Source organism: Numida meleagris, chromosome 5, assembly GCF_002078875.1.
Source record: "Numida meleagris isolate 19003 breed g44 Domestic line chromosome 5, NumMel1.0, whole genome shotgun sequence".
Taxonomy (NCBI): Eukaryota; Metazoa; Chordata; class Aves; order Galliformes; family Numididae; genus Numida; species Numida meleagris.
The window spans coordinates 52,967,487-52,983,999 of record NC_034413.1 but is presented as its reverse complement, the minus strand read 5'-3'; the positions used below and the strand labels follow the sequence as shown (position 1 = coordinate 52,983,999).

The following is a 16,513-nucleotide window of genomic DNA, read 5'->3' as shown; positions in this document are numbered from 1 at the left end:
CTTTTCATGAACTCAGACATTCAAGAGAAGGAATTCATCCACAATAAAGGAATTCGGCATCCTGTAGGATGACTTCAGGTCCTGACCTCCCAGTGTTAGGAAAACCTAACTCTCAAAAGGAATCAAAGGTTAGACTGATTACACACAATGCAAAGCAGTGCTCCCCTGCTCTCTAGTGAAAGTCACAGTTCTTGGCATGAGGTCTAGACACTCAAAAAATGCTTGGAGATCACAGACCTGAAGCTCAACTGCCAAAGCACATTGGCCAGGAGCCACTTAGTGGATCACCCAGCACGGGAACGTCTCTTGCTCTGCCCCTTCCTGGGTATTAGCTAAAAAACAACAAACTGAAAGTAAATGTGATTCAAAGCCTTAGTAACTTCCTGGAGAGAAAAGTCTAAGCCAAAACACACATACACCAAAAAAAAAAAAGCAAAAGGTCATTCTTTTTTTCAATAGACTGTTGACACATTAGGAGCATTTTCTCAGCCCTTTTCTAATCAATAGCTCAGAAGCTGGGGCATTCATTCACTTCTTTCCTGCCTGAAAGGATTCCATCCTCCAGTCCCTAGATGCGTTTCTACCCTTTGTATCACACATTCTTTGCGCCCATAGGTACCTAACGTGACCTAAACGAATAAGTGAGGATCACAACACAAGGTTTACCCTATCTCAGATTATTACCTAAACCCCAAAACTATATTAGTATTCCCCATTTTCTTCCCAGTGAATGTGTCATTACTTTACCCAGTAAGAAACAGCATAAATCCTCCTGATTCTTGACAATTTAGGGTGCTTCCCTGGGCATTGGTTAGAGCAGTGCTGAATTTCCTCAGGCAGCCCTCCAGTTTCCAACTAACTTGACAAACGTTTTCCCCAAAATCCGTTTTACAAAAGGAGCAAGCATCCTCTGTCTCTATTCCAGCAAGTTTTCGAAAGAAAAACAGTCACAGTTGAACTCTTAAAAAGTTTCAAGTGAGACTGTAGATTGTGATGGTAACACATCCCCTATCAGATGACGAGGTTTAAAACACAGTCCTGTTTTCTGCTTGTCTTTCAAACTTGTTGATGCAAGTCTGCTTTCTGCTGGCAGGTATGCAATCTGTTACAACGATCTGCCTCTCCCTGGGAATTCTGCAGTGAAAACGCAGCGAAGAGCTGGATGTTCCAGAAATGAAGTATGAGAAGAAAAGCGTGAGGTATTTTTTGGGTTTGATCCAAAGCTTTCTTAAAAGCTTGGCCAAGACTCTAGAATAGAATTCCGCACAGAGGGACCTCTGCACGTTTCTCTCCTCACTGTATCTGGATGTGAGGTATATCTTATTTCATTTAAAATAAACTGCATATGTGCAGGAACCCACTCTCAACAGTTCCTGGAAAGAAAAGAGAAATAATGTAGCACACGTGACAAATGCTAATAAGCCTGCCCCTTCAAGAGAAAGCTCAAATGATGGTGGAATGGCAGCTACGTATCTCTACTGAATAACTGTTTATAGATAAGGAGGCTAATTCCATTCACTTGACAGGACCTAAAGATTTGCCCAAAACACATCAAGTACTGTGCTACAGGATCCTTCACTCCCTTCTGCTTTAGCACTCGAATACACTTTCAGATGTTAGCTTAACATACCCCAAGAATCTGGCTGAATAACAAAGCATAGAGTGGACTGAGCGCTCCATTCACAGCTGCTCCCAGAGATCCTATCACCATGTATGGCCATTCAGAGGCATTATACTTCAATATCCTGGCAAATGGTACAGGTTTGACATCTTCCTCCTCAACAGATTCCTGAAAAAAACAGATTGCATTTATGAAATAAATGTTTTACCCTGGTGTTGTTCTCCCTGTGGCAATGAGATACAGTAATTAGCCTAGTCTGTTAAGTGGCTGTCTCCAGTACCCAAATAGCTGCTCTAGCTTTAGAATCATAGAACCATAGAATTGCTCAGGTTGGAAAAGACCTTAAAGATCATCAAGTCCAACTGCAACCTGACCATACTACCCTAACAACCTACCGCTAAATCATGTCCTTGAGCACCACATCCAAATGGTTTTTAAACACATTTGTATGGGAGGGGGCAATGATGGGCCTTGGCTGCAGACTGGAGCTATTCCACAGAGCTAGGCAGTCACAAGAGGGTACAGAAATGAGTACTACTACTGTTCTACTGTCCCTGGAGAAAAAGAGAGAGATTTGTGCCTTGTTCAGCTCAAGTGATTCCAAGTTAAGAGGTTAATTATGAGCAGACTTTCTGCCACTGAAACTCAGACTGTTCCCATTTTGCTGCCTCCAGATGATGTATGATGCGACACTCAGTATCAAAACTCAAGCTTCTTCCTCACAAGGGGCTTTTTATCTCTCCTGGAATGTTCTTAAATATTATTTTTAAGCATTGTGGGCGAACACACTGATCAAGCTCTGCATCAAATTAATAGGCAAGCTATATAACTAGAACAAAAGAGACCTCAGACAGATAGCTAGAGTCAAGTTTTATACATGCAAATTATGCCTCCCTTTTGTGAAACATCCTCAGGCTATGGACAGAATTCCCATAATTACTCCCAATAAGAGCAGAACATTCATCATCAAATTATAACTTACCCTGCAGTTTGATTTGTGCAGTTTTTCTGTAACACTCAGTGTGCTCAGCCCTGCTCATCTCCCTCAGTTCATACAGCTGGAAATGCCCAGACAAAACTGACACTGTAAAGACCTATCTGCTGGTAATGTGCGAGGATGAATGAGTGGAAACATTTTGTTTTTCTCTTCGTTCTGAGGTAGTGCCAGAGTGACAGTGCTGAAGCCCTCTAGCCACAGAAGAGGCTCAGCAAAAGCTATAACAGTGACTTCTAACTGCAGCTTTCTGCACTAAACATCTGTAGCCCTGCAAATTGGTGCAGGGGGCTTCATAAGCACTTCAGAAACTCACTGTGCATATTCCTAAAGAACTGTTTCTATTCTACATAATTTTAATGCATGCTATCTTTATTTTCTATTCTACTTGATTGCACAAGGCACTGCCCTTGAAAGTATTCTGGGCAAGGTTGCAATGAGGGTCTCCAGATGATTTTGAGAGGAAAGGGAATGCACTATATTAAACAAGAAGCAGCAGCATTTCTATTGCTAAGTGGCTATTACACTTCACAGACAACATTTTGCTTTTTGCTGGTTAAGTCAGCTTTTTTGAATAAGTGTTTTTCAACTTAATCTACAGCACATATAACAATTTATAAGAGCTCATGGTCTGCAAGAAATTTTATCTGGACCAATCAATCAGCATAAGGGCCATCAAAATGCAGTCTAGAGGATACAGAGGATAAGACTTGAAGCTGTGGCTTTGTTTAAGTAGAGAAAAGTATCAATCAAAAAAGTCATATCCACCTATAACAGAAGCATGTATCCGTAGGTTCTCATTACCAAGTAATATAAAAGATATCCCTTTTGGTTGCAATTTAATAATGAAGTGTTAGGCTTGACCTTTTTTGCTTGTCCATCATCTTCTTCATAAGACTTAAGATACATAGACTCTGCCTGATCTCCTGCAATGGATAATGGAGGGTCAGGAACCACATTAGAGAGCTGAGATCTAGACCGCTGCCGAAGTGAAGCTCTGTGGAAGAGGACAAATATGGTCTGTTATTCACAGCTCAGTAACACAATACTTGCTTTCAAAGCAAATTTCCTGACTTAAATTACAGGAATCCCACTGACTTTTTTCTTATTCTATGCTGTCTCAACATTTGAGATGAAAATATCTCACAGTGGGAATAAATAGTTTTCCAAATGTTACTCACCTCAGACATTGTCTTATATGTGACCTTCACTGCGTATTTGTTGAGCAAAATCATGCTATATCTTACCATGTTTGCAAAAGCTGTTAAGACACCAAATCAATTCACCATTATTACTATCAAGTAGTTCAGCCCAGAAAAACAGGATGCTGAAACAATCCACCTCTTCCTGATGAAACATGACCCTATCATGTAGGAGATATATTCACTTGAATGTCTGACAGAAGCTTGCCTGAAAGAAGTAATTAATGTCTAGGTATAAAACAGTCTGGCTTGTAAAATGCTTTCATTTTTACCAAGAAAAAGCCATAATATAAATGTCTTCATATGTTGCATTGATTTCTCAAGTAATTACACAGCAAGTCGTTTTTTTTTTTCAAGTGAATTGATTGAAAGTGCATTAGGTAATATAAATACATGGCTGCATGATCGTAATATTAAAAATGGAACATCAACACAGAAAGCCAGAACTGACAAGGGGGTAGGTTCTCTGTCCAGAAAGTGGAGCAAAAAAAGTCCTTCTATTTATCCATGGGCCTTCAATCATCAACAGTATTAACCAAGCTCTTTCTTTCCAAGTTAACTTTGTCTTAGCAAAATGCTTGCAGCTCTTCTACCCCTTATTAACCAACATACAAACCAGCAAATAATTACCACTATTGGGATTTTTGAATGGTGGGAAAAATATAGAGATCTGAAAACATACTGAGACTTAGTGATCTTTAAGACTCACCGCAAACTGGCATGATAGCTTCCTCTTCTGAATGACTGGACTTTCTCAAGATTTGGCTCAATCACTTTATTTTCTGCTGCTTTAAAATACAGTATATATAGTTCTTCAGTTTGTGCTAAACTTGCATACAACATAACTTGTCTTTAAAAAGTGCAATCTCCAAATCATAACTGAAATACTTTGTAGAAAGCGAGGAATATTATACAATGTTGATGCTCAACCTACATATACCATAAGTCTTATATTTGTAATATACCTTATGAAGATAATTGAATATTGGGCTGTCTCACTTGAGTTATGACTCCTGAAGGCTGTTTCCCTATTTTGGCATTTCTTTTAAGACAATCATATCCAAGGTATGATGTTCCCAAAATTAAAACCAGTCATTCTCTTAGACCTTCATTTCCAGAAGCTTTGATTCAAATTTGCTTCCAGTAAAATAAATAGAGTGATTTCAGCATAGTCTGTAATTTTCTTGCATTTCAAATGTAGCACGTCTGGACTGTCAGCACAAAATCAAGATAGAAAATGGCAGGGTCTTGCAGGTCAAGATTAATATTTTAGGGCAGATCTGTATCAGGAAGATAATTCAGTGCATATGCTGTAAAAACACTTTGGATAGAGCTATCAATGTATTACTTTGATGAATGCTAAATTTCAGCCATAAAAATATCCAGGGAGAGTGGGAAAAGCAACTAGCTGCTATGAAAAAATAACAGTAACCTACATTCTCTGGAATTCTATATTGTTTTATAAGAGAAAGCAAGACACTTACTTTCTGTTGCTGCTCTAGTGAGCGCCGTGTCTCCTTTGCTTTGCAAGGTCACCAGCATGAAATAAACCCCTTTTCTCTTCAAGAGTTCTTCATGAGTTCCTCTCTCCACAGCCCTTCCATGCTCAAACCCAATGATGACATCTGCAGCTTTGACGGCAGACAGGCGGTGAGCTATTGAGATTGCTGTGCGGCCAAGGTGAGCCTGACAGGGAACAAAAGTAGCCTCAGTCCCAAGAGAGCAAATGGAAACATCTGGAACCAATGCTATATATAAACTAAAGTCTGTCCAAACCAAAAGGAGACTTTCAAGTGGTTCTAGCTGACTCTGACTTGAATTCCACCCATAGTCCATGTATTCCCCACAAAAAAGGAGAGAAACCCAGACATCTGCAAAGTCTACAGCTAATAGTAGGCATCTGTGCTGTGAAAATTTAGTTCTAATCAGACAAATGTTACACACAACAGGGAAAAGTGTGCTTCTTGGCACGGATCTAGTTGGCAAGATTTTGACAGTCCTTAGCATCTTATTACTTACTTCATGCTAAAACCCATAAGGGGTTTATTGTTGGACCATGAAAACATGGACCAGATCATAATTTACACTGAACAAGATGGAGCCTAGACAATCTTCCAGGACAAGCAGCTGTCTCTGGACAGTGGGAACTACTGATCCCTGTCAATGTCCCATTGTAATGTCCTAGTGTCCCACTATCCTGTCAACAATGCAAAAGTTCTATTGCTGCATAAGAAAGCTATTATTAAAAGCTTTTCACTACATTGTCGAAATTCATCAGCACTGTCTGCAAAGTGCCTTCAAAATAATTTCTGCTCTTATAAATCTGATCTATACTATAATATTACAAACCTTTTGAAGCGCTTCTTGGACAATTGCTTCACTTTCATTATCAAGTGCTGAAGTAGCCATATCCAGTAGCAGGATTTTAGGGTTTCTCACAAGGGCTCGAGCAATAGCTATCCTCTGCTTTTGACCTCCACTCATCTGGCTTCCACCCTCTCCAACATGAGTGTCAAATTGCTGGGAAATGAAAAAAATGCATAACAAAATGTTCTATTAAGAATCAACATAAACATTGCCAGACTTGTCCTGAGAGTAAATATAAAAATCTTTCATTTCTGAAAGAGAAAAAAATCTCACTAGTGCACCAGACAAACACAAAATAACATTATTCATAATGAACTATATTGTTCATAATGAACTGGGGTACCAAGCCCAAACCAAAATGATGTATTGATAAAAATGTAAAACGTTCTGGTTGGACTCAGAACAACTATATCAACAACAGCTGCAATGGAGAGGAAACATCTGCCCACTCTCCATCAGATGACTCACTAACAAACTTGCCAGAGAGCTGGACATGTCTGCCAATGGCATGTGACTCAAGAACACTGCATCTCCAATTCATGATCATATGCTAATAGTACCAGGCTCAGCTAGAGAATTAGACAAACACACACAGCCCAAGATCTCGAGAGAGGAAGTATAACTGTATAATTATGCATTATATTATATTTATTAACTTGGTGGAATCTATGTAGTAAGACCTAATTAACTCTCATCAAAGAACAGGTTGCTGACTACTCTCTGTTTTAATCTGCTGCTCTTCACAGATGGTTGTATGAGGGAAAGGACAAAGAATTCTTCTATTTTTACATCAAGTTTTACTTCCAAGGCACAGTATACCTGTGGCAAGTCCATGATGAACTTGTAAGCATTGGCCTGTTTGGCTGCTCTGATTATGTCTTCCATGGTAGCATCATCCCGACCATAGCGAATATTCTCTGCAATTGTGGTAGCAAACAGCACTGGCTCTTGCTCAACAACACCGATCTGTGAGCGCAGCCACTGGATATTAAGGGAACGAATGTCATGGCCATCCAGAGTAATCTGCAGAATCCAAATAAAGCAAGGACAAGCAAGTGAAGTAAAATTCAGGGACATTATTCCCTTCCGTTCAGAGACAAAGAAACACAATAAGAATAAAAGACCCACGATGCTGTTCTTCTAGGCCCAGTGTAAAAAATGTCTTTCATACATGAAAAGCTGCAGTGCAGTGGCAGAAGTGTTTGATAGATCTTGTGCCCAGGAGTTGTGTCCTTTGATTCATTTCCCTGTGTCTCTCTTTTCTTAGTCTCACAAATAAAGCCAAGTGGAAAATACTCATCAAAATTACTCCTTTAAAGGACTGACTAATTTGAACATACACAGATAACGTTTTTCATTAGTAAATCTGAATTAAAAGCTCCATGGAGTGCAAGGCAGAAGAATCATCCATCCTCCACCATCTCCCTGCAGACACTTTTTAAGACAGGTAGTTATTCTGAGGGGGAGGGACTTCTATTTTCTAGACAGATCTACTCACAAAGCCCCAGAGGATGTCCATGCACCTTATTTTCTAGTCCTTACCTCTCATCTATGAAAAACAATACTTCTAGACAAATTTATTCCATTGTTTCTGTGCTGGGGAGGAAACTAATGAAGAAGAGACCTAATTGTAAAATACAGCAAGCAAAAGTTTACAAAAATATTCCTAAGAAAATTTTTGTGAGCAGTGTAACTGTATTTTCCATATATTTCCTAGTCCCCATTAGGTTATATAGTGAAATGTTCTTTATGAATATTAAAACTTTAGTCTTTTGGCAAGAACAACACAAGAAGAAATCACAGAAATCATAGAACACACTAATATAACTGAGTTCTATATAAGTGAGTTTCGCACACTATGCTTACATTAAATGGGTTCTTCTTCTCTTACACATTTAAATACAGGTAACCATGTATGTGATCTGTGCCAATTAGGGAAACAGAAATAGAATGAGCCTGTTAACAAATATAGCTCATATTCTTAGCCAATCCATTATTAAATGATAATGACACATGCTAAAGCAGTATTATCCAATAATGATTAAATGTTCAACACTGTGTTTCCAAGAGCATAGGATGGTTTGTCACTCCTGTATCATATTTTCTATAGCTACTGTTTTCATTCAAGATAGCACTGATTTTTAATTTCCTCCTAAGGGTTTTTCTCTTTCACATAATTACTCTTGATAATATTTATTCAGCTCTCCCTTGAGAGGTGATTTCACTCATTTCTTTTTTGATTCATCAAAATAAACATTAGGAGTCTTCCTTTCCCTCTCAGAGAAGAAACTTTTTCAAGTCCCTAATAATACAGAAACCCCTGCTAGAATGGGACACTCACCAGGCCATCAGTGGGATCATAGAAACGCTGGATGAGCTGTATTGTTGTACTCTTTCCAGCTCCACTTGCTCCAACAAAAGCTGTTGTCTCCCCTGTTTTAATAACCATACTAAGGTTATCCAAAATCTGGAGAGAAAAAAGAAAGAAAAAGAATCCATCCATTCTAATTCTCTCGCAGCCATATAGCCACGCAGCAGGAGGAAATCCACACTATGTTCTTTGCTTTAAAATGAATATTCTAAGCAAATGTACAAAATCAAAAATTTTTTAAAAACTAAGAAAGAAGAAAAAGAAAACTAAATATTTCTTTACATTGTTTGAAGACTTTTTAAATGCAGACCACTATTTTCCATGACAGGCATCAAGTTTTGATCTTTGTTCTTGTTGTTCGTTATTAAGAACTAGTCAAGTTAATACCATTGAAGAACTTGGCAATAAATCCACTTTAAGGAACAGTCTATAAGAATTATGAATGGCTGTCAAAGAATAAATGTTAAGAATGTAGAAGTGAAATTATATAGAATATTCCAATAATTCACATGCTTCTGAGTCTACCCAATATTATACTTTTTTTTTTTTTTTGATGATGATTTGTCAATTCAAACACAGCAGCAGAGAAATAATGGGGTATATAGCCAAGGTTCCTGTACCTTTTCTTAGATTTTAACAGTCACATGATACATTCCAGGGGTAATGGAAGACTTTAATAAAATCTTCTTGCTCTGTCCAGTTTATTACTTTGCACACTATTGTAGCATATGTTGATACATGTGTGTAATGACATGTAGATAAACTTGTCCAAAATCAGAAAGTTTATGTTCAGCAGCAAGGAATATGTATGATAGATATTTCAGAACGGTAAAACAAACAATGGTCAATTATTAATTGATCAATTATTTAGTCTTCTTTTAAACGGAGGTCTAAAATTGTGAAAAGAAAACTACTGAAAATCTAGAAGCTGCTGGCAGGCTTTTTTGTTTGTTTACCGTAAATGTATTCACAAAAGGGATGATGAATAATTACCTTTACATCGGGTCTGGAGGGATAATGGAATGTTACATTATGAAATTCAATTTCACCTCTTACTTTATCCAGCTTGTAGCCTTCTTCCGACATGCAGTCAATGGTGGGTTTCTAGGGTAAAATTTATTGCGTTATTTACTTGTTCCTAAACAGCCAACACTGTTGCAGTTGCAGATAAATGTTTCCAACTCCACAGAACACCTCTGAACAGCAATTGGCTGAACTGAGCTAGCAGCAAGATCTGCCCCAGGGCTAGCAGGTAAGGGACATGATGTTAAAGGCTAAAAGAGCAGGGGAATTGTCTCTGGTATGTACTGCAGGCAAGACGAATGCACACTCTTCATGTTTTAGGTTTACTGCATTTCCACAGCCTACCACTCAGCTAATTTTTGCTGGAATAGAATAGCTGCATGAATTAAGCATTTTAACTAAGTTCCTTGCAACTGAAACGACAGTACTTTGCACAAATAAACTCTCTCTTAAACCACTAAGGAATCAATAAATAGTTGAAAATCTGAACACTTCATCATTTTGCATTTCAAACATTCATCCCTGAATGTCCAGTCCTAGGAGAAGGAATCCTGAAGATTTTCCATGAAGTGCTTTGGGTCACATAGACGTTTGGCCAGGCCTAGGATATTGTGGACTGTACAACATGAGCAGAAAAATAAGAGCAATTTGAGGAATCCAAAAGAAATCAATTTTTCTAAGGATAGATTTATTAGGAAATGTATGGAAAATATTAACCATGAAATACAGAGAATTCAATAAAACTATGATTGAAACTATAATAACATCAATATTTTAAATGTATAAACATTTTTTTTAATGTAGTCTAACAGAAAAGAATTTTAATATTACAAATGTGTTTGTTCTAAGATGTTAAGTATGGCTAAAAGCTTTCTCTTTAGGAATACATTTTACTTACACTCAGATATTAAGCTATGAAGAAAAGAGTTTCATTGATCCTGCAAGTAAGTACGTCAGTATGACCATATCTAAGTTCAATGTCAGAATAATACATCTTTATCAGGGCAGAGCTGAGATTATACTGTCTAGTTACAAATCTACAAGCGCAGCAAACAGATGGATCTAATTTATCACTCTTCTCTAGCTGGAAAAAAATCTCATTTCTGTTTTCTTTTTACCCAAAGGTTATCTGACTCAGCATAATCCTGAATGTTGCAATTAATCCTTACTGTCGCATGTCTTTCGTGCTTTTAATTTTTTTTTCTCTAAAAACCACTTATCTTATTCATCTCTTTTTCAGTTATCTTAAAGGAAAATCCTTAGATTATGAAGTGCATCTATAAGACTTAAGTGTTGTCATTATTATAGAACACTGAAGGGTTACAAAAAAGCCTATTAGCATTACCATAGTTGTTCTGGCCTTCTTTATATACAGTTATCTGATCTGTAAAAGACAGGCAGCATTTTAAAGTGTTTACACACTTTCAGCACAATAGAGCCTGTCAATGACCAGATATGTTATGTACCCTTAAGAAATCCACAGTGTTTTGCCAGCCACTAAACAAATGCAAATACAGAAAGGAATCTTCATGAATAAATGCCAGCAGCTCTCAGACTTTCTGATATAACGTTATTTCAAATACATATCTGCACAGAGAATATTGTGAGTAACGTTTTTGAATGCTGTGAGACCACTCCCTGTGCTCACTTCGTCCCATCTTAACCTGGGTAGCTCTGGGATGGGTGACCCGGAGCGACAGGGAGTCCACTTTGTCAGCTAATGCCAACAGAATCACAACATTTGACACTATTTGGAGGCAGTGATGTAGGTACTTGCTGAAAATTTGACTGTAAGGCAACTGTTGCTGTCTGCCTGTACATTTTTTGTGGTCCAGCACTGATCAATAACTGCGTGTAAGGAGGTATGGAATTAAGAAACAGCAGTAGCTGAGGAAAAGCATTTCTTCGAAACAGGCTGCTTAAGGAATCTGTTCAACACCTTCTCTAAGCGTGTGTGCATGCCAATCAACCTTTCTATTGCACAGTCAATTTTTCTTTAATTGCTCTCATTTTTCCTCATCTACACTGTGGATAAACTACCACTGTTTGTGGCTTATTTATTTTTCTTTCCACCAGTGACACAGCTTAGAAATGTATTACTTACTCTATCTATTGTCTCAAAAATGTTTGTTGCAGCCCCACGTCCAGTGGCAAAGGCTTCCAGGCAGGGAGATGCTTGACCGAGATTTAAAGCTCCTACTAAAACACCAAAGAAAACCTGGAGAAGTGGAAGAAGAACTTTAGAAAATCTGACATCATGTTTTTATTACAATTTAGAACTCAGCCAGGCAAATCAAACTAAAATGGATTTATGAGTTCTTGTGCAACACCACATGAGTATAATTCACCACGAGTACAATTAACTCACAAAAAAAGACAAACAAATGCATCTTAGGATTTCCATCATCTTTCACAGCTTTGCTTCCAGGCTGAACTAAATCAAGTTATCTCTTATTTGTCCTGACTTGAGTGCATGCACTCAGATATTTAGAATTATAGAATTTATTGAAGTGCTAGTAATGTGTTTTTTGGCCCACCTCAGTTTGACTGGGTGACTGAACCTTGAAACAAGAGAGAGATAAGAGATTCTTTTGGAGATGTCTTTGGCCAGTAAGCTGATGAGAGGCTACAACAATTCAAAAACATAATCTTCATTTATTGCAGTTCCTATCTAAACCACTGCTCACAAAATTTATTTTTGGAGCAGGTAGCGGCTGCGGAGAATATTTTTGTCACCGCACGCAGAAATGAATTCTAAGGATTGCTACTAATGCTGGTATGCCAATATATGAGATTACTGTATCAGTTCTTTATCGTGATATCTGGGAACATTTGTCATCTCCTCATAAATGATCTGAAGTCATAACCTGACTGTTTCTGCAGGTAGCACACGTCCAATGTACTCACTGTTTCAAGTCCTTTCCCAGCAACAAAAGCAAAGAGTTATTCACTAGTGACTCTACTCTGAAAACCAAAAGATCCACTTTTAGTCTAAGCCTAGGACAACGTGACTGAGAATGAGCCACAGCACTCATTCTTCCTGCAAGGGCTTAGTGAGGACAGAGACAACAAGACAGATTATTAAAAATCAGAGGACACTTCACTCCAAGAGTCCAGCCGTGGAGTCTGGCTTCAGAGATCAGAACTGAGTGAAGCTGGAGCACATCAACCAAAATGCCAGAAACATTTGTTAAAAATTTGATTTCCTAATAGCTGCTACTGCTTTTTTTTTTTTTTCTTGGCTGATATTTTTAATGAGAACTACCTAAAGCAGAAAATGCTGGCAATTCTGATAAGAGACAGAGATTTTAAAGAAGACACTGGATGGCGGTAAACAACAAAAGATATAGACTCATTTATAATATACTACACACACGAAAATGCATTAATTGCTTGTCTGTTCTTACAACAGGAAACAAACTGCAATGCCTAATAAGATACAGCTTATTCTTCATGGGGCTAATATACTGGATTGTGTTCATCAGAATTGAGATTCGTCAGAATTTACTCTGCTTTAAAATATTTCTTGTTAGCTGTTTAGCTACCAAATGGCTTGAAATGCATATTATAAAAGCTTGGATGACATCTTTGGTGTAGGCTTTTGATATACTTTTTTCTCTGTTGTGGCTCATCAGTTAGAATACAGATCCTAAGTATCAGGAGAACTGATACGTTACTATTTGATGTTGTCAAGAACTGAGAATTATGGTAAGAAGCAATCAAGAATCATAGAATGGCTTGATCTGGAAGGGACCATAAAGCCCAGCCAGTCCCAACCTCCTGCTGTGGGCAGGGTTGCCACTCACCAGCTCAGGCTGCTCAGGGCCACATCCAGCCTGGCCTTGAACACCCCCAGGGATGGGACAACCACAGCTTCCCTGGGCAACATGTTCCAGTGCCTTGCCACCCTCCAAGCGAAAAATTTCCCCCTAACATATAATCTAAATCTCCCCTCTTTTAGTTTAAAACCATTTCCCCTTGTCCTATTACTATCAGACTGTAAAAAGTCAGTCTCCCTCCCGATTATAAGCTCCTTTTAAGTATAGGAAGGCTGCAGTGAGTTCTCCCCAGGGCCTTCTCTTCTACTGACTGAACAAGCCCAGCTGCCTCAGCCTGTCTTTGTAGGAGAGTTGCTTCAGCCCTCTGAGCATCCCTGTGGCCCTCCTCTGGTTTCTCTTCAAAAGCTTCACATCTTTCATATGCTGGGAGTCCCAAGGCCTGGACACAGTATAGCAGATGGTGTCTCACAAGGGTAGAGTAGAAGGGGATAATCACCTCTCTTGCCCTGGTGGCCACCTCTCTTTTGAGGCAGCTCAGTTGGCCTTTTGGGCTTCGAGTGCACACTGTTGGCTCATATCAAGCTTTTCATCCACCCAAGAAGGACCCCCAAGTCCTTCTCCACAGGGCTCCTCTCAATGACTTTTTCTCCCAGTCAGTACACATATCTGGGATTGCTGTGACCCAGGTGACCTTGGTCTTGGCCTTGTTGAACCTCTTTAAGTTCTCGTGGGCCCACTTTTCAGGCCTGTCCAGGTTAGAACTCAGCTAGTCTTTTGAATTCAACAGAGAGTAGCCAGGATAAAAGGAGAAGCTGCATAAAGAAACACTGCTGTTAAGATAGAACTAAAATCACACAGGACTCAGTCCTACCTTGCAGCACACTGATGTTTACTGAAACCGGCTGAAATGAAAGAATCTACTGTAAAGGCTGTCCCCTGCAAACATCTACCCAGTGATAAGTAGATCATGCCAGAAATTCATACTCAGCTTCACTGCAAAATAACTTTTGTGTGGATGAGTCCCAAAGTAAGTAGGTTACAGGCATGTCAGAATCCATCAAGAACAGAACAGGTTCTATAGCTTTGATTAGAAGAAAAAGGCAAGGAACTTAGTGTATTTCAAGGCACCAGAATCGTTGGTGCACAGCACTTTTTCAAGGGACTAGGAAAAGTATCTTTAAATGTTTTCTATATACAGCTCCCTCACTCCTGCCCTCCAGCACATGGTTGAAAACATGAAGTACAAGAAGGATAACTGGCAAGAGAGAGAAAGGGGAGAATAAGAAATAACCTTTCAGTTTACAGCTTCAATTTTTCAGCTACTGGGTAGCTCCCCACTCTTTGCTATTTTTCATTTGGAGGCACTGAACTATAGCTGTTACAAGGCAAGGAAATAGTTCACTTTGTTTTTCACAGCACTACCTTGTATCATCACTGGTGTCAAGAGGAGTTGCAAATGATTTCCTGTGAAGGACATCCTCCTTTAACAGAATGACTCAATTTTACAGTGTTCTCAGAGTAAATTACCAAGCTCCATTTAACAGGAAGTTTTGCACTGCAGGCTGCTGGTGGTTGAGAACTCTTATGCTGGGCAATTGGCAGAGAAGAATCAGAAACAGGCTTCTGATCAGAATACCCAGGACATAACAAGGTTGAGAAAAAAAATTACTCTGATTTTGGACCAGAGACTGACATTTGGGCAGTCTTGGTTTAAAGTGAACAACCAAAACATCTGTAGATGCTAGTTTTATTGCATTTATGTCATTGGTGTGTTAAATATCCACTGTGCAGAAGTGGATCCAAAAGACTGCCATGCAGGTTAATATGTTTCTTTTTTTTTTTTTTTGTATAAAATACAGGAGTCACTGTCACGTGTGTTTTGATAGTATATGTATTTACAAGCTGCTTTTCATCTATGGAGCTGTGTGAGAAATCTGCAAAACAAAACAGCGTTTCAAAAGTCATGGAACGGTTCGTGAGAGAGGTTAGATTTGATTAAATTTTCTTTAGTTGGGTTCCTCTTTACCACAATGTTTTGACCTTTTTTAAATTAAAAAATTCTCCTGAGATGGCAATAGCATAGAAGCCACATGCCAACCTACAATATGGGAAAGCTAGTTTCAGGCTACTGTCACATGTACATCTGGCTGTCAAATGCAAACATTATTCTGATCATAGCATAGTAGGAGGCATTTTTAATAAATTCAGATTTTTTTAAATCTTATTCTGTTATATCTTCTGCTTTCATGCATATACTGAGTAATGACCTTTTAACTAAGCAAACAGATACCAAAACACTACAGATAAGTGTCCCAGAATTAATGTTTTAAGGAACAGCCAAGAAGAAAGTTGCATGGGTACCTGTAGAAGAGTGCCAGGTGAATATTCATCTTCTTCAAGGACAAGTTTAGAGCCATACCAAAAGGCTAACGCATAACACAGGAAGATTACAAACCACATGTAACCACTGAATAATCCCATTATTATTCCTTTTCTAATTCCCCAGTGTTGAGCAAACACTAAATTCTTGTCATATCTGTAGAAAGACAGAAAAATAAAACTGAATGAAATGAACTTGATAGCAAAACTTAAATGAACAAAGAGCAACAAAATGAGGTGCCTTCAATGGCTGACTGTACTGCAGTGAAGAGGGGCCACAGGAGGTTGATACCTCCCAGTCTGAAGTGAGAGATCCCTACCAATTCTGCTGAAACCACAAGTGCTGTCAGATTGTGAAATAATTGCATGCTCTAGGGAAACAAGCACAAGAAATACCACGCTCACTACAGATAACTGGCCAAGGAAATGGCAACTTTAGCAGACTGGCATAGGATTTGACAATTTGGCCAAAGTCTCAGAGGAAGTTCTACAACCATGTTATGTTCTAAATGAATTTAAGAGGAGTTTATCATCATCTAATCATCATATTTTGCTGTGAAGGGAAAAAAAATGAAAAAAAAACACATAAATTAAGTCAAATAGGGAGAAATATAAAATTGAGTAGCAATCTGCAATCTTGGCAACAAATAAAGCAAATAGTTTAGATTCATGCATCTAAAATTTAATTCTTCTGTTCTATTGAGTAAGAACTTTTTAAAACCTAGGACCAGCTAATTAGAAGTATATATTACAGATATTTTAGGTAGAAATTAGACT

General features: G+C 38.4%; 1 protein-coding gene across 6 annotated transcripts in view; it reads right to left on the bottom strand.

Moving 5' to 3' along the window:
- ABCB11 (ATP binding cassette subfamily B member 11) overlaps positions 1 to 16,513 on the bottom strand; it is a 58,383-nt gene that overhangs the window by 17,049 nt on the left and 24,821 nt on the right. For all 6 annotated transcript variants that reach the window (XM_021398521.1, XM_021398515.1, XM_021398517.1 and 3 more), the window contains 10 exons: positions 15,719 to 15,893; positions 11,683 to 11,796; positions 9,549 to 9,659; positions 8,526 to 8,651; positions 7,004 to 7,207; positions 6,167 to 6,337; positions 5,302 to 5,503; positions 4,527 to 4,605; positions 3,480 to 3,612; positions 1,631 to 1,789 (listed from right to left, as the gene is read on the bottom strand). In XM_021398521.1, the coding sequence (XP_021254196.1) occupies positions 1,631 to 1,789; positions 3,480 to 3,612; positions 4,527 to 4,605; positions 5,302 to 5,503; positions 6,167 to 6,337; positions 7,004 to 7,207; positions 8,526 to 8,651; positions 9,549 to 9,659; positions 11,683 to 11,796; positions 15,719 to 15,893 (1,474 nt within the window). The remainder of the gene's footprint in view (positions 1 to 1,630; positions 1,790 to 3,479; positions 3,613 to 4,526; positions 4,606 to 5,301; positions 5,504 to 6,166; positions 6,338 to 7,003; positions 7,208 to 8,525; positions 8,652 to 9,548; positions 9,660 to 11,682; positions 11,797 to 15,718; positions 15,894 to 16,513) is intronic.